At 40.9% G+C, this 23,352-nt stretch overlaps 3 protein-coding genes across 12 annotated transcripts in view; all 3 read right to left on the bottom strand.

Annotated features, from left to right (window-relative positions):
• The window catches only part of LOC113454189 (uncharacterized), a 94,835-nt gene that overhangs the window by 11,958 nt on the left and 59,525 nt on the right, over positions 1-23,352 (bottom strand). The gene's annotated exons all lie outside the window — the stretch shown is intronic.
• LOC113454017 (uncharacterized) overlaps positions 1-23,352 on the bottom strand; it is an 81,641-nt gene that overhangs the window by 11,958 nt on the left and 46,331 nt on the right. For 3 of the 5 annotated variants that reach the window (XM_087928399.1, XM_087928401.1, XM_087928398.1), the window contains exon 2: positions 18,294-22,217. In XM_087928399.1, the coding sequence (XP_087784525.1) occupies positions 20,657-21,775 (1,119 nt within the window). In that variant the 5' untranslated portion in view covers positions 21,776-22,217 and the 3' untranslated portion in view covers positions 18,294-20,656. Of the gene's footprint in view, positions 1-18,293; positions 22,218-23,352 lie in introns of those variants that run through there. The other 2 variants (XR_015742468.1, XM_087928400.1) reach the window with 2 other exon arrangements.
• LOC113454297 (uncharacterized) lies at positions 2,882-14,901 on the bottom strand. Of its 3 annotated transcripts, none has more exons than XM_087928199.1 (3): positions 14,332-14,901; positions 10,636-12,999; positions 2,882-5,427 (listed from the first exon to the last, which is right to left on the bottom strand). In XM_087928199.1, the coding sequence occupies exons 2-3, from the start codon at positions 12,583-12,585 to the stop codon at positions 3,823-3,825; spliced, it is 3,555 nt and encodes a 1,184-aa protein (XP_087784325.1). In that variant the 5' UTR covers positions 12,586-12,999; positions 14,332-14,901; the 3' UTR covers positions 2,882-3,822. The 3 variants fall into 3 exon arrangements, with proteins under 3 accessions (XP_087784325.1, XP_087784324.1, XP_087784322.1); XM_087928198.1 differs by lacking the exons at positions 10,636-12,999; positions 14,332-14,901 and adding exons at positions 7,880-7,928; positions 8,490-8,728 and having other exon boundaries at positions 2,882-5,833; XM_087928196.1 differs by lacking the exons at positions 10,636-12,999; positions 14,332-14,901 and adding an exon at positions 8,490-8,728 and having other exon boundaries at positions 2,882-5,839.

Genomic DNA, 23,352 nt, shown 5'->3' on the forward strand with positions numbered 1-23,352 from the left:
ATTGGGGACAGTAGGAATATCTCCCACGTTGTTTCCAATGACATCTAGATAGGAGATACTATCGTCCTCTCTGTATTGCTATTATGCTCTCTGTTCACTCGAGCAGCCTTCCCAATTCCCAGAGTACTAAAGTTTCATCCTTGAGAATTCCCAGGCTACTTGGGCAAAACACTTGGAGGTCACTAGTTTGCAGGCTGGAAGCTGATCTAAAGATTCCTGCATTTTAGCAGGGTTTGGCTGTCACTGGAGATAAAAACTCTCTGCATTCTAAAAAAATTATTACCGATTCACTTGAGAGCCAGTTGTGGCTGTTCCTGGACCTGCAGACCCTGGATAGGATCGATCGTGCCCTAGTTACCTGCGTATTGCAATGACTTCAATAAGCTCTGCATGAGCTGTCATTGAAGGGCATCTAAAAGTATTACATGGTAGGGAATGCAATGGCTGGATTGCTGATATGTGTTTCTGAAGCAGCACACCTCACACTCCCTGAGCTGCCTTGATTGCCAGGGTGCTTGTGGGTCCAGTTCAAGATTTTGCTGGTTTTGCCTTTGAAAGCTCTTCCTAGTATGGGACTGAGCCTTTCCCTGCTTATTTCAGCCTATTTGATGAGACCTAGCAAAGCTGGGGATCTGCCTTTGGTGGATGCAGGAGGAGCTATGGCTTCTCTGTTGTGGCCCCCACGTTATGGAATATCCTTTCCCCTGAAATGAGATTAGTTCCACCCCTCTTGATCTTTTGGGAGGCTCTCAAGACCTGGCTCCAACGTGCCTACCCTCCCTGTCCTATTGTTATTTTTTTCTTATTTGTATCCATTTCATGTATTCATAACTATGTTTATACTTATACCTGTTATCTAATAATTGCTTGACATAAATACATACATACATACATACATACATACATACATACATACATACATACTGGAAGTCTGAGGCAATCTGAGATATGCTCAGGTGGTTCCATTGCTGAGGTGGCCATTTGCATCCATTTTATTGCCTAGGTGGGATTGTATACTTGTTTTTATATTACTTATTTCTTAGTATAGATTTTTACATTTTTACATATGTCATTTATATGGTTATGGTTTTCATTCTGATTGTTATACATCGCTCATCATTCCTTTTTTTGCGGTGGGGGGAACTATAGAAATGACATTTATAATAAAAAAATATAAGTTTTGAGGTTGATTGTAGTGGGGTTAAGCTCAAAGAGAAATAATAAAGGAAGGATAAAAACAAATAAAAATAAAGTAGGATTTAAACTGCGGATGGATTGAAGGGAGTGTCAGGGTCAGGTAACAAATACCTTATTAGTTAACAATAATTATGTTTTAAATCCCTATTGTTTTTCTTTAACCATACCGTGATCCCTATTTTATCAGCAGCTTTTACTTTCCCCAATTTTAATTTTACTCTTTCCTCTCCACTTACAGTGGAAAAGCTTTTCTTTTAATCAAAAAGGGGGACATAGAACGCAGAGTCTGTAGAGTCTCAGTCACCCAGGTCATGGTTGTCCCAAAGGTGGTTTTTTCAGGAGGCAACTGGACTTTCTTGGGTTTTTGGGGGCAGACGTTTCACTTCTCATTCAAGAAACTTCTTCAGCTCTGACAGAATAGTGCGGAATGGAAGGATGTGTGTGTGTGTGTGTTTTCTTAAGTTTTTGCGGGTACTTATATCTATGGTATTCAGCTTTGTTTGGGTATTTTCCCATGTCATTATACTTGTGCTTTTAAAGTTGTAACAACGTTTCAGCGGAATCTCATCTGCCATCATCAGGCTTCTGTACTGTGTTCATCTGTGAGTCAGACTTTCACAGCTGTTTCATTCATATATATATATACACATATATGTTTTCTGAGGTTCAATATATGTATATTGTATTCAGCTTTGTTTGGGTATTTTCCCATGTCATTGTAGTTGTGCTTTTAAAGTCGTAGCAACATTTCGGTGGAATCTCATCTGCCATTATCAGGCTTCTGTATAGTGTTCATCTCTATACAGAAGCCTGATGATGGCAGATGAGATTCCGCCAAAATGTTGCTACAACTTTAAAAGCACAACTACAACGACGTGGGAAAATACCCAAACAAAGCTGAATGCCATACATGTAAGTACCCGTGAAAATATCTTCAAAAAACAAACAGGAAAGTCTAGTTGCCTCCTGAAAAAGCACCTTTGGGACATAGAATGCAAAGTATATTCTGAATTGATGTATTTTAACCATACAAATATGGAGAGATGTTCAATAACGGGATAAGATCAAGCAACTCATGACGCTGAGTAGGGCTTAGGTATCTCTATTGCCTAACAGAAAAGTCATGACTGCATCTTGATGTTTAAGTTAATGAAATGACACTGTCCATATTGAAAAGAATGAGACATGAGAGCAAGCAATATCCAGAAATAGGAAACTGATAAATATTGAGGGAAAGACGTAAGGCAGGGAGGAATGACTCTGCATGGCAACTTAGTATGTCCAGAAAGGAATGTCGAGTACATCAAGTGAAATAAAAAGGCAAAAAAAGAATATCCCACCAAAGCACATGGACCGCTAATCACCAGGCTGACCTTTAAAGAGGGACACCCTAAACTGCTTTTTTTCAATGCAGATCTAATAACGTATGGATGGTGATAGTGTCCATTTCAACTACTGGCTCTGAGCTCTGCTTCATGGAGGAATCTGGAATAAAATCACCGCAATATAGGTCGTCCTCAGCTTACGACCCCAAGGGAGCCCAAAATTTCTGTTGATGATGCCATGGTCATAAGTATGAAAAAGGGTCAAAAGTCACTTTTTTCAGTGACGTAACTTTGAATGGTCATTGAATGTTGTAACTCAAGGATGCTGTCAAGGCTCCAACATGCAATCGCATCTCTCAGAGTAAAAAAGATTTGATTTATTAGGAGTTAATATGTTGGTGTTCCCTGGTTGCAGCAGACTCTGACACATCATTAATTTCACCCTTGACCCTGGTCTTCCCCCTACCCCCCGGATATATATTCTCCAATGAGACACATCCACAGCAAAAAATCATCATGCTCTCCAGTAATAATTTTACGCGTCAACAGCTTTGGCTGCCAAGGCAATTATCTGAAGCATTTAAGGAATCCACTGCTTTCCCCCACTCCCTTTCTGCTGGCAACTACAGAGACCAAAGAAGTATTTTTTAGTTGACAGACTACCAGTATCTTGGAAAGGTTACTGCCTTTGCAATACTACATTCTAACCAATTCCCCCATGGACTCCTATCTTTCTGTAATAAGTCAAATCAGATACAATAAGAATGGTTTTTATGCCTTAGGAATATTCTTATTATACAGAGTTATATTTAGTTTCTTACTATAGTTTCAGAAAATTCTTGTTGAAATCCTAATTCTCATTTACTGATTCATTGATTTTTAAAAGCAAATCCTCTTGTGTCTGAGCATTTCTTCTGGTTGAGTCTCTAGTGTCTAAATAAATGTAGCTAACTGGCTGAAAATAATCTAGGAAGCTGAAAACAAGCGTTGTATATCCTTATGAACTCTTGAAAGTTATCTTTGATCCCATCAAGCTTTCCTTCCAATCAGAAAACTGATGGCCTTTCTCCTGTATGAGTCCTCTTCTCTTTAACAATAGTAGTCATTGAAACACTGACCACAGTTTGGGCATCTAAATGGCTTCTGATCTGTGTGTAAACTGACATGATTTATTAGATTAGACCTACTTGTGAAAGCTTTCTGACAATTCGAATATTCAAAGGGCTCCTCTTCTGTGTCAGTTCCCTATTATTCCACCAGGTCGGAATTCCAACTAAAACTTTTCCCACAATTTAAGCACTCATCCTATGTGAATCCTCTGGTGTCTCACCAGATCAGAATTGCAACTAAAAACTTTCCCACAATTTGGACACTCATAGGGTTTCTCTCCTGTGTGAGTCCTCATGTGCATCACTAGGGCAGAATTACGACTAAAACATTTTCCACAGTCTGGACACTCATGCAGCTTCTGTTCTGTGTGAGTCCTCTTGTGTATGACGAGTTTGGAATTCTGACTGAAACTTTTCCCACAATCCAGACACTCATATGGTTTCTCCCCCGTGTGTATCCTATGGTGGACCACCAGGGAAGAATTCTGACTGAAACTTTTCCCACAGTATAAACACTCATATGGTTTCTCTCCTGTGTGAGTTCTTTGGTGTTGCACAAGGTTACAATTATGATTGAAACTTCTCCCACAAACTGAACATTCATATGGTTTCTTTCCTGTATGAATTCTCTGGTGTTTCACAAGATTAGAATTATTATTGAAACTTTTCCCACAATCTGGACACTCATATGGTTTCTCCCCGGTGTGAATCCTCTGGTGTATCACCAGGTCAGAATTCCAACTGAAAGCTTTCCCACATTGTGGACACTCATATGGTTTCTCTCCGGTGTGAGTCCTCTGGTGTATGATCAGATTGGAATTCTGCTGGAAACTTTTCCCACAGTATAGACACTCAAATGGTTTCTCTCCTGTATGCGTCCTCTGGTGTTTCACAAGGCTAGAATTATTATTGAAACTTTTCCCACAAACTGGGCATTCATATGGTTTCTCTCCTGTGTGAGTATTTTGGTGTTGCACAAGGTTACAATTATGATTGAAACTTTTCCCACAATCAGAACACTCATATGGTTTCTCCCCTGTGTGAGTCCTCTGGTGTATCACCAGGTAATAGTTTTGACTGAAACATTTCCCACAATCTGAACACTCATATGGTTTCTCTCCTGTGTGAATCCTCTGGTGTTTTACAAGGTTAGAATTCTGCTGGAAACTTTTGCCACAATCTGGACACTCATATGGTTTCTCTCCTGTGTGAGTCCTCTGGTGTTTCAAAAGGTTAGAATTGTTATTAAAACTTTTTCCACAATCCAAACACTCATATGGTTTCTCTCCTGTGTGACTTCTCTGGTGTATCACCAGGTAAGAGTTCTGACTGAAACATTTGCCACAAACTGAACACGCATATGGTTTCTCTCCTGTATGAGTCCTCTGATGTTTCACAAGGTTAGAATTATTATTAAAACTTTTCCCACAATTTGAACACTCATACGGTTTCTCCCCAGTGTGAGTCCTCTGGTGTATCACCAGGTTAGAGTTCCGACTGAAACTTTTCCCACAGTCTGGACACTCATATGGTTTCTCCCCAGTGTGAGTCCTCTGGTGTATCACCAGGTTAGAGTTGTGACGGAAATTTTTCCCACAATCGGGACACTCATATGGTTTCTCTCCTGTGTGTGTCCTCTTGTGTTTCACCAGGTTGGCATGCTTACTAAACTGTTTGTCACACTGTGAGCATTGATAGGACTTTTCTCCAGTATGGGTTCTTTTATGCTGGATAAGTTGGGAAGTGTAGCGAAAGACTTTCCCACATTCGGGGCATTTGTATGGTTTTTCACCAGTGTGGATCCTCTCATCCATAATCAGTTCTGATTTATCATCTGTACATTTGTCATCTTCTCCACCACTGACAGTCTTAGATTCTTGAGGAGGTCAAAAATATTTGTGATCGCTTTTTGGATGGTTCAAGCTGTTTGTTTCTTCACAGGGTGAGGCCTGCATTATTGTCTGGAATGAGTGCTTCCTCCCCACAGACTTCTAGGTATTTCTTCTTTTTCTGAATCTGGAAATGTCCCACCTTTATTTTTTGATGTAATGTTTTCTTAAGTTCCATATGCAATACTTGTTTATCAGCTCAAAAATCTTTTCCTATTTTTTTTTCTTGTCTCTTCCTGGCTGGGGAAGGGGAAGAGTTTTGTAGTTATCTGCTCTGAATCTCTGCCATCCAAAAGGATTTTTTGGGCGTTCCCTTTGTCTGTAAGATTCACAAAAAAGGGATACTTCAATTACTTTTTATAATATGGTTGCAAGATCTGAAAATAAAAGAAAAAAGCATACATAACAATGAAAAAGCAAGCATGCCAAAATGCTAGATTAACTACTGCCATTCATTATGACACATAAAAGACAAAGTTCATATATTCACAGAATCATGAAATTCTATTATTGTGCAAATCACAGATAGTTAGCATGCAAATTTTAATAATCATATAGATACCTGGAAATACTGAGGAAAGGAACACGGATACATATATATTCACAAAAAATACAGAAACACACCCTGAGTGTACTATAGGTATGTATGTAGAAAATCCATGTGTATTTTCAGTGTACAAAATGAAATAAGTACAGTATGTGAGCATTAACAGAAGAAACGCCCATACACTAATGCTAAAAGTTTAGGGAACAAACTAGTGAACGTACATGAAGGCAAATATGATATACAGTAGTTGCTATTGCTGAAACTTGGTGGGATGAAACTTATGACTGGAATGTACTAATAGAGGGATACAAACTAGTCAAAAGAGACAGAACCAACAAAAGAGGAGATGGGGTTGCATTATGTATAAAAGATCACTACATCTCTACAGAAATACACAAAACCAAGGATGAAAACCGCCTCGAATCCATATGGGTCAATATAAAAGGAAAGAAAAATGATATTGCTATAGGAATATACTACAGGCCACCCAACCAAGCAGAAGAAATAGATGAGACTTTAACTATCCTAATATCAACTGGGAGACAAACTCAGCAGCAGGTAGATCGAACAGATTCCTAACCAACTTAGCTGACAACTTTGTCATACAAAAGGTAGAGGAGGTAACTAGAGGAAAAACTATGCTGGACTTAATTCTTATTGATAAAGAAGTGATAGAAGGAATTGAAGTTGCTGGAATCTTAGGTCAAAGTGACCACATCATATTGAAATTAAATATAATGCAAACACAAGCAATAGAATATAGTCCAAGCTGTGTCTTAAATTAGAAGAACTGATTTAAACAAACTCAGAGAGCCCCTAAGCTAAATTTCATGGATAAAAATCCCCCCACCCACCCCCAAAATGGGAAACACTGAAATATATGATAATAAAAGCTCAGTCCAACACAATAACACTAAAAAGAAACACAAAATAATCCAAAAAAGAAACCACCATGATTGCATAAAGTGCTAATGTGGTTCCCATCTTCAAAAAAGGGGAAAAAAACATAACCATGAAACTACAGACCAATCAGCCTAACATCAATACTGAAAAGAAAAAATACTGGAAAATAATCTGTGAACATCTAGAAACAAAGTATAACCAGTAGCCAGCATGGGTTTGTTAAAAACAGATCATGCCAAACCAATCTTATTTGATTCTTGGAGAAAGTGACTAAGTTAGTAGACTAGAGAAAAGCTGTGGAGATTGTATATTTGGATTTCAGTAAGGCATTTGACAAAGTAGACCACAACTTACTTACTTCTTGGTAACCTAGAAAAATGTGGAATGGACAACATCACCACTAGGTGGGTTTGTAACTGGCTGACAAACCCTACTCAACAACTAGTCCTTAATGGTACACAGGGGTACCACAAGGGGCAGTGGAGTACCACAAGGTTTTTTCTTAGGCCCAGTACTCTTCAATATCTTCAGAAATTAAGGAGAACTCATCAAATTTGCAGATGACACCTAGCTGGTAGGAACAGCCAACACACCAGAAGACAAACTCAGGATCCAAAAAGATCTTGACAGACTTGAACAATGGGCTCCATCCAACAAAATGAAATTTAATGAAAAGTTTTACATCTGAGCAAAAAACAAAAACAAAGGTACAAGTACAGATTAGGTGTAGAACAATAACTGTGAAAGGGACCTTGGAGTCTTATAGTAAATGATCACTTAAAAAGGAGTCAGCAGTGTGTGGCAGTAGCCAAAAAGGCTAATACAATCCTTGGTTGTATAAACAGAGGCATAGAATTAAAATCATGTGAAGTATTAGTACCACTTTATAAAGCCTTGGTAAGACCACACCTGGAATACTGCATCCAGTTTTGGTCACCACATTACAAAGATGTTGAGACTTTGGAAAACAAAAAGTGCAAGTAAGATGACATATGAAAAACGTTGGAGCATTTGGGTTTGGCTAGCCTAGACAAAAGAAAAAGTAGGGGTGACACAATATCGGTATTCCAGTATTTGAGAGGCTGTCACAAAGAAGAGGGGATCAAATTATTTTCCAAAGCATCAAAAGACAAGAAACAATGGATCGAAATTAATCAAACAGAATCAACCTGGAATTAAGGAGAACCTTCCTAAAAATGAGGTTTGCATGTTTAAATGCAAGATTTAAAGTACCGGTTTTGCCTATGAACTTTCCCTTGCAAACAAAACACGCTCAAAAAAAAAAAACAACCACGCGGCGGACTCAACCCTAAAGTGGCGGCAGAGTTGAAATCTCACAATCCACAGAACAGGGCAGGCAACTTAAAACGTGCAGCTCGGGGGGAATAAAATTGGGCTGGGGGAGAATATGCAGGAGACGACATATTTCAGCATAGTTGTTTATCTGCTAGTACAAGGTGGAGCGAACCGAAGAGCCCAACTTGCTCCCGGGTTCTCCTACAACCTGCCCTCCGCTCACCTTCCAGCTGCCGCTTCTTCGACCCAGGAAAAAGTGCAACAGGCACCGCGATCCTCCATTGGGAAGCCGGAAGACGAGGTTTCTCAGTGCTTTCCGTAATCGCTCTAGAAATCAGAGACTCTATGGTCTCAATTCCTTTCAGTTCGGCTGTAGGCAGTGGCTACTGTATTGGCGACTATCCAGGCGTGACTATTGCTTAACCATAGAGCGCCGTCTAGCAATCAATGGCTAGATCGTCCGAGCTCTAGCTTCGTAATTTTAGCTGGGTGCTTGCTGGCCCTAAAAGTTATTTTTTTGTTTTATTTTTGGGAGCAACCCCTAAATGATTTACAGCCTGCCATCTTCATCTTATTAATAGAATAATACAGGACAAAACATGGAAGTGTCTCCCACGTGGTTTCCAATGACATTTAAATAAGGAGATACTATCGTCCTCTCTGTGTTACTATAATGTTCTCTGCTTCTAGAGCAGCCTTCCCAATTCCCAGAGTAGTAAGATTTCAGCCTTGAGAATTCCCAGGCTGCTTGGGCAAAACACTTGGGGGTCACTAGTTTGCAGATTGGAAGCTGATTTAAAGATTCCTGCATTTTAGCAGGGTTTGGCTGTCACTGGAGATAAAAACTCTGCATCCTTAATAAATGGGGAAGATAAATAAGGGAGTAAGACAAGGCTGCCCCCTAGCTCCTCTATTGTATAGGCAGAAGAGACTCTTTTAGTACAAATTAGTTAAAACCAAGAGATTAGAGGACTAAAAATTAAAAAAGAGGAATATAAACTCCAGGCATTCGGTGATGATATGGCATTTATACAGTATTAGAAGAATCCTTAGAAGCCAGCCCTATATCAAGAGAAATAGAAGAATACGGAAAGGTGGCAGGGTTAAAAATTAACAAAGAAAAAACAAGTGTTAACAAAAAAACTGTACAAACGAGCAGAAGAAAGAACCAGCAAATTAATTAGGTATGCAGGTGGTAAATAAAGTAAAATACCTAGGGATCTGGTTGACAGCTAGATGTTCGTCGATTAAAAAAGATAACTATAAGTTAATAACGCAAATAGTTAAAGATTTAGACAAGTGTCAAATTATCAGTTATCACCATTGGGATGTATTTCAATAGTACAAATGAATATTTTGCCAAAATTGTTGTTCTTGTTTCAGACAGTGCCAGTCAAGTTGGGAAAGATTTTTTTTTTATAGAATTAAACAAATGTATATCTAAATTTATATGGCAGAGGAAAAAACCCAGAGTGAAATATAAATTATTACAGGATGCTAAGAAAAGAGGATTTGGCCTTCTAGATTTTGGGTTATATTATGATGCTGCTATAGTAAACTGGCTTAAGGGTTGGGTTAAATTAGAAAATAGAAGGTTATTAGTATTAAAGGGTTTTAATCTCCAACTTGGCTGGCATGCCTTCATGTCAGATGGAAAATCTAAACGTTCATATTTCCAAAGGCACCATGTAAGAAATGTGTTGTTCAATATCTGGGGAAATTAAAAAAAAAAAAAAACACTACCCAAAGGTTCCATTATGGCTATCTATACTGGAAACAGCTACACATCCAAATGTATTGGATTATGAAAATATTGTTAGGTATAAAGATTATATGACACTGGAGAGCTTACAAATTAACCATGTCAGTCTCGTATAAAGAAAACTTATATAAAATGGTTCATTGCTGGCACCTACCTCCTGCGAGACTGGCTAAGATGTCCCCAACCTACCACCCAATTATTGGAAATTCTTGAAAGCTTTCTTTGATCCTTCCAATCAGAAAGCTTTCCTTCCAATCAGAAAACTGATGGCCTTTCTCCTGAATGAGTCCTCTTCTCTTTAACAATAGTAGAGTTGTGACTGAAACACTGACCACAGTTTGGGCATCTAAATGGCTTCTGATCTGTGTGTAAACTGACATGATTTATTAGATTAGACCTACTTGTAAAAGCTTTCTGACAATTGGGACATTCAAAGGGCTCCTCTTCTGTGTCAGTTCCCTATTATTCCACCAGGTAGGAATTCCAACTAAAACTTTTCCCACAATCCAAGCACTCATCCTGTGTGAATCCTCTGGTGTCTCACTAGATCAGAATTGCAACTAAAAACTTTCCCACAATTTGGACACTAATGGGGTTTCTTTCCCATGTGAGTTCTCTGGTGTCTCACTAGGTTGGCATTCTGACTGAAACTTTTCCCACAATTTGGACACTCATAGGGTTTATCTCCTGTGTGAGTCCTCATGTGTGTCACTAGGGCAGAATTACGACTGAAACATTTCTGACAATCTGGACATTCATATGGTTTCTTTCCTGTGTGAGTCCTCTGATGTATCACCAGGGAAGAGTTCTGACTGAAACTTTTCCCACAGTCTGGACATTCAAAGGGTTTCTCTCCTGTGTGAGTTCTTTGGTGTTGCACAAGGTTAAAATTATGACTGAAACTTTTCCCACAATCTGAACACTCATATGGTTTCTCTCCTCTGTGATTCCTCTGGTGTATCACCAGGTCAGAGTTCTGACTGAAGCATCTGCCACACTCTGGACACTCATATGGTTTCTCTCCTGTGTGAGTCCTCTGGTGTTTCACCAGGGAAGAGTTCTGACTGAAACTTTTCCCACAGTCTGGACATTCATATGGTTTCTCTCCTGTGTGAGTTCTTTGGTGTTCCACAAGGTTACAATTATAATTGAAACTTTTCCCACAAACTGGACACTCATAAGGTTCTTCCCCTGTGTGAGTCCTCTGGTGTATCACCAGGTTGTAATTCTTACTGAAACATTTCCCACAATCCGAACATTCATATGGTTTCTCTCCTCTGTGACTCCTCTGGTGTATGACCAGGTCAGAGTTCTGACTGAAACATCTGACACACTCTGGACACTCATATGGTTTCTCTCCTGTATGGGTCCTCTGGTGTATCCCCAGGGAAGAGTTCTGACTGAAACTTTTCCCACAGTATAGACACTCATATGGTTTCTCCCCAGTGTGAGTCCTCTGGTGTATCACCAGGGAAGAGTTCTGACTGAATCTTTTCCCACAGTCTGAACATTCATATGGTTTCTCTCCTGTGTGAGTTCTTTGGTGTTGTACAAGGTTACAATTATGATTGAAACTTTTCCTACAAACTGGACACTTATAAGGTTCTTCCCCTGTGTGAATTCTCTGGTGTATCACCAGGGAAGAGTTCCGACTGAAACTTTTCCCACAGTTTGGACATTCATATGGTTTCTCTCCTGTGTGAGTTCTTTGGTGTTCCACAAGGTTACAATTATAATTGAAACTTTTCCCACAAACTGGACACTCATAAGGTTCTTCCCCTGTGTGAATCCTCTGGTGTATCACCAGGTTGTAATTCTTACTGAAATATTTCCCACAATCCGAACACTCATAAGGTTTCTCCCCTGTGTGAGTCCTCTGGTGTATCACCAGCTTGGAACTCATCTTGAAACTTTTTCCACAATCAGGACACTCATATGGTTTCTCTCCTGTGTGACTCCTCTGGTGTATCACCAGGTCAGAGTTCTGAATGAAACATTTGCCACAATCTGAACACTCATATGGTTTCTCCCCAGTGTGAGTCCTCTGGTGTATTGCCAGGTAAGACTTCCGACTGAAACTTTTCCCACAATCTGGACACTCATATGGTTTCTCCCCAGTGTGAGTCCTCTGGTGTATCACCAGGTTAGAGTTGTGACGGAAGCTTTTCCCACAATCTGGACATTCATACGGTTTCTCCCCAGTGTGAGTCCCCTGGTGCGTTACCAGGTTAGAGTTCTGACTGAAACTTTTCCCACAATCTGGACACTCATATGGTTTCTCCCCAGTGTGGGTCCTCTGGTGTATCACCAGGTTAGAGTTCTGACTGAAAGTTTTCCCACAATCTGAACACTCATATGGTTTCTCTCCTGTGTGCGTCCTTTTGTGTATCACCAGGTTGGCACGCTTACTAAACTTTTTGCCACATTGTGAGCATTGATAGGACTTTTCTCCGGTATGGGTTCTTTTATGCTGAATAAGTTGGGAAGTGTAGCGAAAGACTTTGCCACATTCGCGGCATTTGTATGGTTTTTTACCAGTGTGGATCCTCTGATCCATAATCAGCTCTGATTTGTAATCTGTGCTTTTCTGACAATATGAATATCTATGGAGCTTTTCTGCCAGTGATTATCTTAGATTCTTGAGGAAGTCAAAAATAGTTGTGATCTGCTCTTCGGTGGTTCAAGCCGTTTCTTTCCTTAACACAGACTTCTCGATATTTCCTTTTTTTCTGAATCTGGAAATGTTCCACTTTTATTTTTTATATATATATAATATTTCCTTGAGTTACACATAAAATACTTAGTTATCAGCTCAAAACTCTTCTTTTTTTTTCCTGGCTGTTCCAGTTTTGTGGTTATCTGCGGGAAAGGGAAAAGACGTTTCCCAGATGTACTGGATTCGCTTCCCTTTTTAAAACTGCTGCTGATTCTCTGCTGTCCAGAAGAGGGTTTTTTTTGCCATTCCCTTTGTCTGTAAGATTCACAAAAAAGAGATACTTCAATTTCTCTTTATAATATGGTTGCAAGATGTGAAAAGAAAAGAAAAAAAGCATACATCACAATGACAAAGTAAACATACCAAAATGCTAGATTACACACTGACATTCATTAAAAGACTAAGTTCAAATATTCACAGAATCATGACGTTCTATTGTTGACTCGTGCAAATCACAGATTGTCAGCACTGCAAATTGTTATAATCATAAAGATACCTGGAAATACTGAGGATGACATTAAGCTAGCAGGAACAGCCTAGACAGCAGAAGACAAGCTCAGGATCCAAAAAGATCTCGCCAGACTTGAACAATGGGCCCTATCCATCAAAATGAAATTTAGTGAAGAGAAAAGCAAAGTTTTACATTTGGGCAGAAAAAACCAAAGGTACAAGTACAGCTTAGGTGAAAAACAATAACTGTGAGATGGACCTTATAGTGAACAATCACTTAAAAAGGAGCCAGCAGTGTGTGGCAGTAGCCAGAAAGGCTAATACAATCCTTGATTGTATAAACAGAGGCATAGAATCAAAATCATGTGAAGTATTAATACCACTTTATAACGTCTTGGTAAGTCCACACCTGGAATACTGCATCCAGTTTTGGTCACCACATTACAAAAAAGATGGTGAAACAAAAAGTGCAAAGAAGAGCAACTAAGATGATGAAAGGCCTGGAGGCTAAAACATATGAAAAACGGTTGGAGGATTTGGGTTTGGCTAGCCTAGACAAAAGAAGAATTAGGGGTGACATGATAGCAGTCTTCCAGTATTTGAGAGGCTGCCACAAAGAAGTGGGGGTCAAATTGTTCTCCAAAGCACCAAAAGACAAGACAAGAACAATGGATGGAAACTAATCAAGGAGAGAAACAATCTACAACTAAGGAGAAATTTCCAAATTGTCTGAAAGGATATAGGTCAGGATCTCCTGCTTAAGCAGGAGGTTGGACTAGAAAACCTCCAAGGTCCCTTCCAGCTTTATTCCAATTCTGAAATGGTAACGCCACTGCAAGATTTAAAGCGCCGTTTTTGCCTATGAACTTTCCCTTGCAAACGAAACAAGACCCTCAAAAGAAAACAAAACCGCGGCGGAATCAACCCTAAAGTGAGGGCAGAGTTGAAATCTCCCTATCCACAGAACAGGGCAGGCAACTTTTAAGTGGCAGCTCTGGGGGAATAAAATTGGGCTGGGGGGAGAATATGCAGACGACGACATATTTCAGCATAGTTGTTTATCTGCTACTACAAGGTGGAGCGAACCGAAGAGCCCAACTTGCTCCCGGGTTCTCCTACAACCTGCCCTCCGCTCACCTTCCAGCTGCCGCTTCTTCGACCCAGGAAAAAGTGCAACAGGCTCCGCGATCCTCCATTGGGAAGCCGGAAGACGAGGTTTCTCAGCGCTTCGCCTTTCCATAGTCGCTCTAGAAATCCGCGACTCTATGGTCTCAATTCTTTTCAGTTCGGCTACTGGCGCTGGGTATTGTATTCATGACCATCCAGGCGCGCTTATTGCCTAACTATAGAGCGCCATCTAGCCAGCAATGGCTAAATCGTCCGAGCTCTAGCTTCATAAGATTAGCTGGGTGCTTGCTGGCTCCTAAAAGTTCATGAAGTTCTTGTTTTTGGGCGCAGCCTCTAAATCACCGGTTCCCAAAGTGGGTGGTACCGCCCCCTGGGGAGCGGTGCGATGCCTTAGAGGGGCACTAAGAAGCGGCAAGCAGGCATTCGAGGCGCCGGCCCCGCAGGATCACCCCGTTGACTGTTTCACAGCTAAGGAGCCGGCGCCTCGAATGCGGCAGCTCCGATGCACCGCTCCGCTGCAAGTCAATGGCATCCGTGGATCACCTAGGGTGGGGGTCGGCTACGTGCGGCTCTGGAGCCGCATGTGGCCCTTTGGACCCTCTCTTGCGGCTCCCTGTCAGATGATCTCACCACTGGCTGGCGCTGCCCCTCGCTCTCACCCCCCCCCCCTCACTCTTTGCCTGCCCCGAGAAGAGAAGGGCAATGGCGGCAGATGGAGTCTCATTCCGTGTTCTAGGGTAGGAGCGAAGCGCCCCTCTATACTTGCTTCTTTTTCCGGCCCTTGTTAATGTTGTATTCACCTTGGGCGCTGGGAGAAATTTGTGACTTTTCTCCAGCTTGGAGCCGATGTTCCACACTGTAATGGACTCCAGGAGGAGGGGGAGGGGATGGAGTGAAGTGCAATATATTTGAGCGTGCTGCACAGGTGCTGCAAGAGAAGCGAACAGCTATGGAGCCGGCTGTGGTGGGGTCTGGCAGGTGAGCACGAGAGGAGAAGGAGAGGGAAAGGGAGGAAGGAAGCAAGCCTCCACCACGACTTGCGTTCATTCCTCAGCCAACCTGGATTTCCAAAAGGAGGAAGAAAAGGGGACAGTAAAAAGCCCCAAGGAGAGCAGGCAGGGCTTTCCGAGAGAGTGAAAGAGACACAGAGACAGGGAGCGAGAGAGAGCGAGATACACAGAGGGAGAGAGATTCGGCTCAATTCAGCTCTGTCTGCTCCCCTCTCTCTCTGTCTTTGCCCAGTTTTGCAAGGATTCAGCAGCGATCTAAGGCAGCAACCCCGTAGCACTGTGAGGTAACAGCCCGAGACTGTCACTCCTTTTGGAATGCAAGGTTTATTTTTGTATCTTTCCAGAGACAGAAATTTCCTTACAGTTATTCCCTGGGTGTGGGAAGTGGGGGGGGGGGTAGGGGAGGAAGAGGGAGGAAGAGTCATAGAGAGAGAGAAAGAGAGGAAGAGAGAAAGAAAGAGAAAGAAATGAGAAGGAGGAAAGGAGGGAGAGGGAGATAGAGGGAGAAAGATAGAGATGGGAGAGGGAGGGAGGAGAGAGAGAGAGAGAGAGAGAGATACCTGATGCATCAGATTGAAATGAGGCCTAGTTTAGATTGAGGCCCTTTTCCACATTGAAACATCTTTGTCAGCACATTGAAACATCTTTGGCTTCTATTAAAGGTTTTGTGGACGAAACATGATCAAGACTATCAGGAAACTCTCACATTTTGTTGAGGCTTTAAACAGGATCCATTAGACCAGACCTCCATCCTTAAATATTACTTTTCCCCAATGTATTACAGTGCCAATTCTGAAGAAGGCAAAACCAAAATGTTCTGGTAAATTACAAGGAACACACACACACACACACACACCCTTCTAACCCTGTTGGAGCAGGTGATTGGACTAGAATAGGTATCTCATTATCTTTCTCCTCCCTCCTTCCCTCCTTCTTTACTTCTTTTTCTTTCTGTCTCTCTTCCTTCCATCCCCCCTCTTTCTTTGTCCCTTTTTCTTTCCCTTTTCTTTCTTCCTTCTCTCTATCTCTCTTTCGTTTCTCTCTCTCTTTTCCCTCTCAGGCTCACCCCATTGACTTGGTGCACTGCTTCGCTCAGACTTGCTTGGGCAGATCCCTCTGGTGCAGGGGGCTCAATGTAGTGGACCTGCGGGGCTGCCACCTAAAGCGTGGTAGTGGCGGCATGTTTGAAAAGTTGAGCAAAGCCAGAGGTCGGTATTTTTTGCTGCAAAGAATCACAAAAGCTTCTGGGTTGTGCATAAGAAAGGACACACATGTTAATGCAACATAAAATAAAGAAACACAAATAAAACAAATCAACAAGAATTAGCAAAGCATCTCTGATTAGATTTTATTCACTGCTAGAATCTAATCAGAGATGCTTTGGCGATTTTAGTCCAATGACCTGCTCCAGCAGGGTTAGAAGAGAGTGGGTGTATATGTGTGTGCATGGCTGTCAAAACTCCAAAAATAGGTCAAGTAGCTCTGGGGAGGCCAGTCATAAACTAGAACACTTGGTAAACAACCAGCCAGTAAGTGAGGACCACTTGTATTTGATTTGCCAGTCACCTGGCCACGGCCACCCAGTCACATGACCACCAGACCATACCTACACGGTCATGTGACCAGCAAGCCACACCCAGCCGGTCACATGACCAGCAAGCCACGCCCTCAAATTAGGCCATTCCCACAGAAATGTAAATCCCATCCCTGGGTGGGGGGCACCGAGGATGAGTTTGTAGTACAAAGTGGGCGGTGGACTGAAAAAGTTTGGGAACCATTGCTCTAAATGATTAACAGCCTGCCATCTTCATCTTATTAACAGAATAATACGGGCCAAAACTTGGAAGTGTCTCCCACGTGCTTTCCAATGACATTTAAATAAGGAGATACTATCATCCTCTCTGTGTTACTATAGTGTTCTCTGCTTACTAGAGCAGCCTTCCCAATTCCCAGAGTACTAAAGTTTCAGCCTTGAGAATTCCCAGGCTGCTTGGGCAAAACACTTGGAGGTCACTAGTTCCCAGGCTGGAAGCTGATCTAAAGATTCCTGCATTTTAGCAGGGTTTGGTTGTCACTGGCGATCAAATACTCTCTACATCAGTGGTGAGATTCAAATTATTTTACTACCGATTCTGTGGGCATGGCAGGAGAAGGATACTGTAAAATCTCCAGTCAGAGGAGGTATTTGCCAGTTCTCCGAAACCACACAAAATTTCCCCTACCGGTTCTCCAAAACTGCTCAGAACCTGCTGAATACCACCTCTCTTCTACATCCTAAAAAAATTATTACTGATTCACTTGAGAGCCAATTGTTGCTGTTCCTGGATCTGCAGACCCTGGCTATGGTCAATCATGCCCCAGTTACCTGCATATTGGATAACTTCAATAAACTCTGCATAAGCCACCATTGAAGGGTATCTAAAATTTACAGCTGGTAGAGAATGCAATGGCCGGATTGCTTATATGTGTTTCTGAAGCAGCACATGTCACACCTCTGCTCCCTGAGCTGCCTTGGTTGCCAGTGTGCTTGCGGGTCCTGTTCAAGGTTTTGCCTGTTTTGCCTTTGAAAGCTCCTCCTGGAGTGGGACTGAGCCTTTCCCTGCTTATTTCAGCCTACTTGACGAGACCTGGCAAAGAAGACATGAGGCAAGCACCATCAGCTGGGGAGCTTCATTTGCTGGATGCAGGAGGAGCTATGGCTTCTCTGTTGTGGCCCCCACTCTGTAGAATATCCTTTCCCCTGAAATGAGATTAGTTCCACCCCTTTTGATCTTCTGGGAGTCTCTCAAGACCTGGCTACATCCTCAGGCCTGGGGCTCTGAGGCAATCTGAGATATGCTCAGGTGGGTTCCATCGCTGAGGTAGCCATTTGCATGCATTTTATTGCCCAGTGGTGGTTGTAATTCTTTTTATATTACTTATTTCTTAGTATAGATTTTTACATTATTTTTTTTAGAAAAAGCTTTATTAATTTTACCTTTAAAAAAACAACACAACTGCAAATTATGTACAACAAAAAGACAAACAGGCCTTAGCATAGGCCAAGAGGGAAAGAGGAAGGCTTGAGAGAGGAAAGAGGGAAAAGTAAGGGAAGGGAAGGGAAGAGTAGGGAAAACAATTAAAATAAAACCATATTTTTTGTGACTGTCTGTAAGGTCCTTTCTTCTTCAAAAATATCGTCGGTGGTGCTTTTCTTTATCTCTGCTTCGGAAACCCTCGGCCTTAATTTTCTTAGAGGTGATCTATCTTTGGTTTAGCCAATTATACCAAGGATTCCAATTGTTATAATAGGTTGAGGATTCTTTATTTTTTAATGCTTGGGTTAGTTTGTCCATTTCGGCACATTGTAAAATTTTCTGAATAACCATATGTTCAGTGGGGATAGAAGGTAGTTTCCAGCACTGGGCGAATGCCAGTCTGGCCGCAGTTAAGATATGAATTGTAATATACTTCGATTTTTTAGATATTTGTTTATCAAAAATTCCTAGCAGGAAGGACTCTGGTTTGTACTCAATTTGTTCCTTCCTCTAGCCAGCGCCTAATTTTTTGCCAGTACTTCTGGGTTTCCTTGCATGACCACCACATGTGGAAGAAGGTACCTTTTGACATTTCCAACATTCCAATGCATCTTCTTTTTATATATGTTGCTTATATGGTTAAGGTTTTTAATCTGATTGTTGTACATCACCCACCATTGCTTTCAGATGGGGAGACTATAGAAATTTCATTTATAATTTAAAAATGTAAATTTTTGAGGTTGACTATAGAGGGGCTAAACTGAAGGAGAAATAATAAAGGAAGGATACAAATAAATGAAAATAAAATAAGATTTAAACTGGGGGGGAATGGAAGGGGATGTCAAGGTCAGAAAACAAATGCCCTATCAGTTAACAAATGTTAGGAATGATAGTCACGTAACAGTTGGGTTGGCAATATATAAACCAGGATAGTCATTTAATACTGTTGTATCTTTAAGAGAATGCTGTAATTGTGATTGGCTGAGGTTCCTCCAACGGCCATAAGATGGAGCCAGAAACCTGGTTTATTCCTTTTTGCATTCCATTTGCTTTCCTTTTGCCCTTTGCCTGATCATCATTCTGCTTGAATTGCTGTGAGTCTTGCAACCGTTTGCAAACTCCTTTTACTGAACTTTGTTTATGATACTGGTAAAGAAAAGGATTTTGTTTTTGGATTATCCCTGGACTGATTGTTTTGAATATTAACTGCTTTAACCATGTATGATTTGGACTGTTTGTTCGACTTTGTTTATCCATTTACTGGAAGTAAAACTTACATTTTACTATTCAGTGCATCTGTGTGTTGGTTGTATGTTATTCATCACCACTCTCACGATGTTTCCCTGAGTGCACTCATTCTCCTAACGGGGAATACCTCAACAATAATAATTTGTTAAATCCTTATTGTGTTTCTTTACCCATACTGTGATCCCTATTTGTATCAACAGCTTTTACATTCCCCAATTTTAATTTTACTCGTGACTTATAGGGAAAAAAGCTTTTCTTTTAATCACAATGGGGAACACATAGAATGCAGAGTCTGTAGAGATTCTCAGTCACCCAGGTCATGGTTGTCCCAAAGGTGCTTTTTTCAGGAGGCAACTGGACTTTCTTGGGTTTTGGGGGGCAGACGTTTCATTTCTCATCCAAGAAACTTCTTCAGCTCTGACAGGGTAGTGCGGAATGGAAGGAATTTTATTTATACTATATATATATAAAAAGGATGCAAATGACCACCTGCCTGCAAGGAATATAAATCCTTCCATTTCCCACTCTCCTGTCAGAACAGGAGAAACTTCTTCGATTAGAACTGAAACGTCTTCAAAAACAAACAAGAAAGTCTAGTTGCCTCCTGAAAAAGCAACTTTGGGACATAGAATACCGAGTATATTCTGAATTGATGTATTTTAACCATACAAATATGGAGAGATGTTCAATAACGGGATGAAATCAAGCGACTCGTGGTGCTGAGTAGGGCTTATGTATCTCTATCGCTTAACAGAAAAGTCACGATTGCAGTCTTGATGTTTAAGTTAATGAAATGACACCGTCCATATTGAAAAGAATGAGACACGAGAGCAAGCAATATCCAGAAATAGGAAACTGATAAATATTGAGGGAAAGAACTAAGGCAGGGAGGAAAGACTCTGCATAGCAACTTGCATATCCAGGAAGGAACGTCGATTAGACCTACTTGTGAAAGCTTTCTGACAATTGGGACATTCAAAGGGCTCCTCTTCTGTGTCAGTTCCCTATTATTCCACCAAGTGGGAATTCCAACTAAAACTTTTTCCACAATCCAAGCACTCATCCTGTGTGAATCCTCTGGTGTCTCACCAGGTCAGAATTCCAACGGAAATTTTTCCCACAATTTGGACACTCATAGGGTTTCTCTCCTGTGTGAGTCCTCATATGAGTCACTAGGGCAGAATTACGACTAAAACATTTCCAACAATCTGGACACTCATATGGTTTCTCTCCTGTGTGAGTCCTCTGATGTATCACCAGGGAAGAGTTCCGACTGAAACTTTTCCCACAGTCTGGACATTCATATGGTTTCTCTCCTGTGTGAGTTCTTTGGTGTTGCACAAGGTTACAATTATGATTGAATCTTTTCCCACAAACTGGACACTCATAACGTTCTTCCCCGGTGTGAGTCCTCTGGTGTATGACCAGGTTGTAATTCTTAGTGAAACATTTCCCACAATCCGAACACTCATATGGTTTCTCTCCTGTGTGAATCCTCTGGTGTATTACCAGGTCAGAGTTCTGACAGAAACATTTGCCACACTCTGGACACTCATATGGTTTCTCTCCTGTATGGGTCCTCTGGTGTATAACCAGATTTGAATTCTGCTGGAAACTTTTCCCACAATCCGGACACTCATATGGTTTATCGCCCGTGTGAGTCCTCTGATGTATCACCAGGGAAGAGTTCCGACTGAAACTTTTCCCACAGTCTGGACATTCATATGGTTTCTCTCCTGTGTGAGTTCTCTGGTGTTTCACAAGGTTAGAATTATTATTGAAACTTTTCCCACAATCTGGACACTCATATGGTTTTTCCCCAGTGTGAGTCCTCTGGTGTATCACCAGGTAAGAATTCCAACTGAAACTTTTCCCGCAATCTGGACACTCATATGGTTTCTCCCCAGTGTGAGTCCTCTGGTGTATCACCAGGTTAGAGTTGTGACGGAAACTTTTCCCACAATCTGGACACTCATATGGTTTCTCTCCTGTGTGTGTCCTCTTGTGTATCACCAGGTTGGCATGCTTACTAAACTGTTTGTCACACTGTGGGCACTGGTAGGGCTTTTCTCCGGTATGGGTTCTTTTATGCTGGATAAGTTGGGAAGTGTAGCGAAAGACTTTCCCACATTCGGGGCATTTGTATGGTTTTTCACCAGTGTGGATCCTCTCATCCATAATCAGTTCTGATTTATCGTCTGTACATTTGTCATCTTCTCCACCACTGACAGTCTTAGATAAAATATTTGTGATCGCTTCTTGGATGGTTTAAGCCGTTTGTTTCTTCACAGGGTGAGGCCTGCATTATTGCCTGGAATGAGCGCTTCCTCCCCACAGACTTCTAGGTATTTCTTCTTTTTCTGAATCTGGAAATGTCCCACTTTTATTTTTTGATGTAATGTTTTCTTAAGTTCCATATACAATACTTGTTTATCAGCTCAAAAACCTTTTCCTATTTTTTTTTCTTGTCTCTTCCTGGCTGGGGAAGGGGAAGAGTTTTGTAGTTATCTGGAGGAATGGGGAAAGACGTTGCTTCCCAGATGTACCGGATTTGTTTCCCTTTTGAAAGCTGCTGCTGAATCTCTGCCATCCAAAAGGGTTTTTTGGGCGTTCCCTTTGTCTGTAAGATTCACAAAAAAGAGATACTTCAATTTCTTTTTATAATATGGTTGCAAGATGTGAAAATAAAAGAAAAAAGCATACATAACAATGAAAAAGCAAGCATGCCAAAATGCTAGATTAACTACTGCCATTATGACACATAAAAGACAAAGTTCAAATATTCACAGAATCATGAAATTCTATTATTGTGCAAATCACAGATTGTTAGCATGCAAATTTTAATAATCATGTAGATACCTGGAAATACTGAGGAAAGGAACACAGATACACATATATTCAGAAAAAATACAGAAACACACCCCTCTGTGTGTACCATACGCATGTATGTAGAAAATCCATGTGTATTTTCAGTGTACAAAATGAAATAAGTACAGATGTGGAATGAAACTTATGACTGGAATGTACTGATAGAGGGATACAAACTATTCAAAAGAAACAGAACTAACAAAAGAAGAGATGGAGTTGCACTATATATAAAAGATCACTACATCTCTACAGAAATACACAAAACCAAGGATGAAAACCTCCTCGAATGAGATGAGACTTTAACTACCCTAATATCAACTGGGAGACAAACTCAGCAGCCAGAGGGAGTTCGAACAGATTCCTAACCAACTTAGCTAACAACTTTGTCATCCAAAAGGTAGAGGAGGCAACTAGAGGAAAAACTATGCTGGACCTAATTCTTATTAATAAAGAAGTGATAGAAGGAATTGAAGTTGCTGGAATCTTAGGTCAAAGTGACCACGTCATATTGAAATTCAATATAATGCAAACACAAGCAATAGAATATAATCCAAGCTGCGTCTTAAATTAGAAGAGCTGATTTAAACAAACTCAGAGAGACCCTAAGCTAAATATCATGGATAAAAATCCTGAAAGGGAAAACAACACAAGAAAAATGGGAAACACTGAAAAATATGATAATAAAAGCTCAATCCAACACAATAACACTAAAAAAGAAAAAATCCAAAAAGAAACCAGATTGCATAAAGTGCTAATGTGGTTCCCATCTTCAAAAAAGGAAAAAAAAACCATAACCACGAAACTACAGACCAATCAGCCTAACATCAATACTGAAAAGAAAAAATACTGGAAAATAATCTGTGAACATGTAGAAACGAACTATAGCC

This window comes from Pseudonaja textilis, chromosome 2 (assembly GCF_049901715.1).
Source record: "Pseudonaja textilis isolate UNSWEBS1 chromosome 2, rPseTex1.2, whole genome shotgun sequence".
In the NCBI taxonomy this organism is placed as follows: domain Eukaryota; kingdom Metazoa; phylum Chordata; class Lepidosauria; order Squamata; family Elapidae; genus Pseudonaja; species Pseudonaja textilis.

Coding starts and splice junctions, on each gene's coding strand:
- LOC113454297 (XM_087928199.1), bottom strand. CDS start 12,585: ATGGATCAGAGGATCCACACTGGTAAAAAACCATACAAATGCCGCGAA. Junction 5,428..10,635: donor TGAGACACCAGAGAACTCAC/ATGGGAAAGAAA, acceptor GAGAGGATCCAC/ACTGGTGAAAAACCATACAA.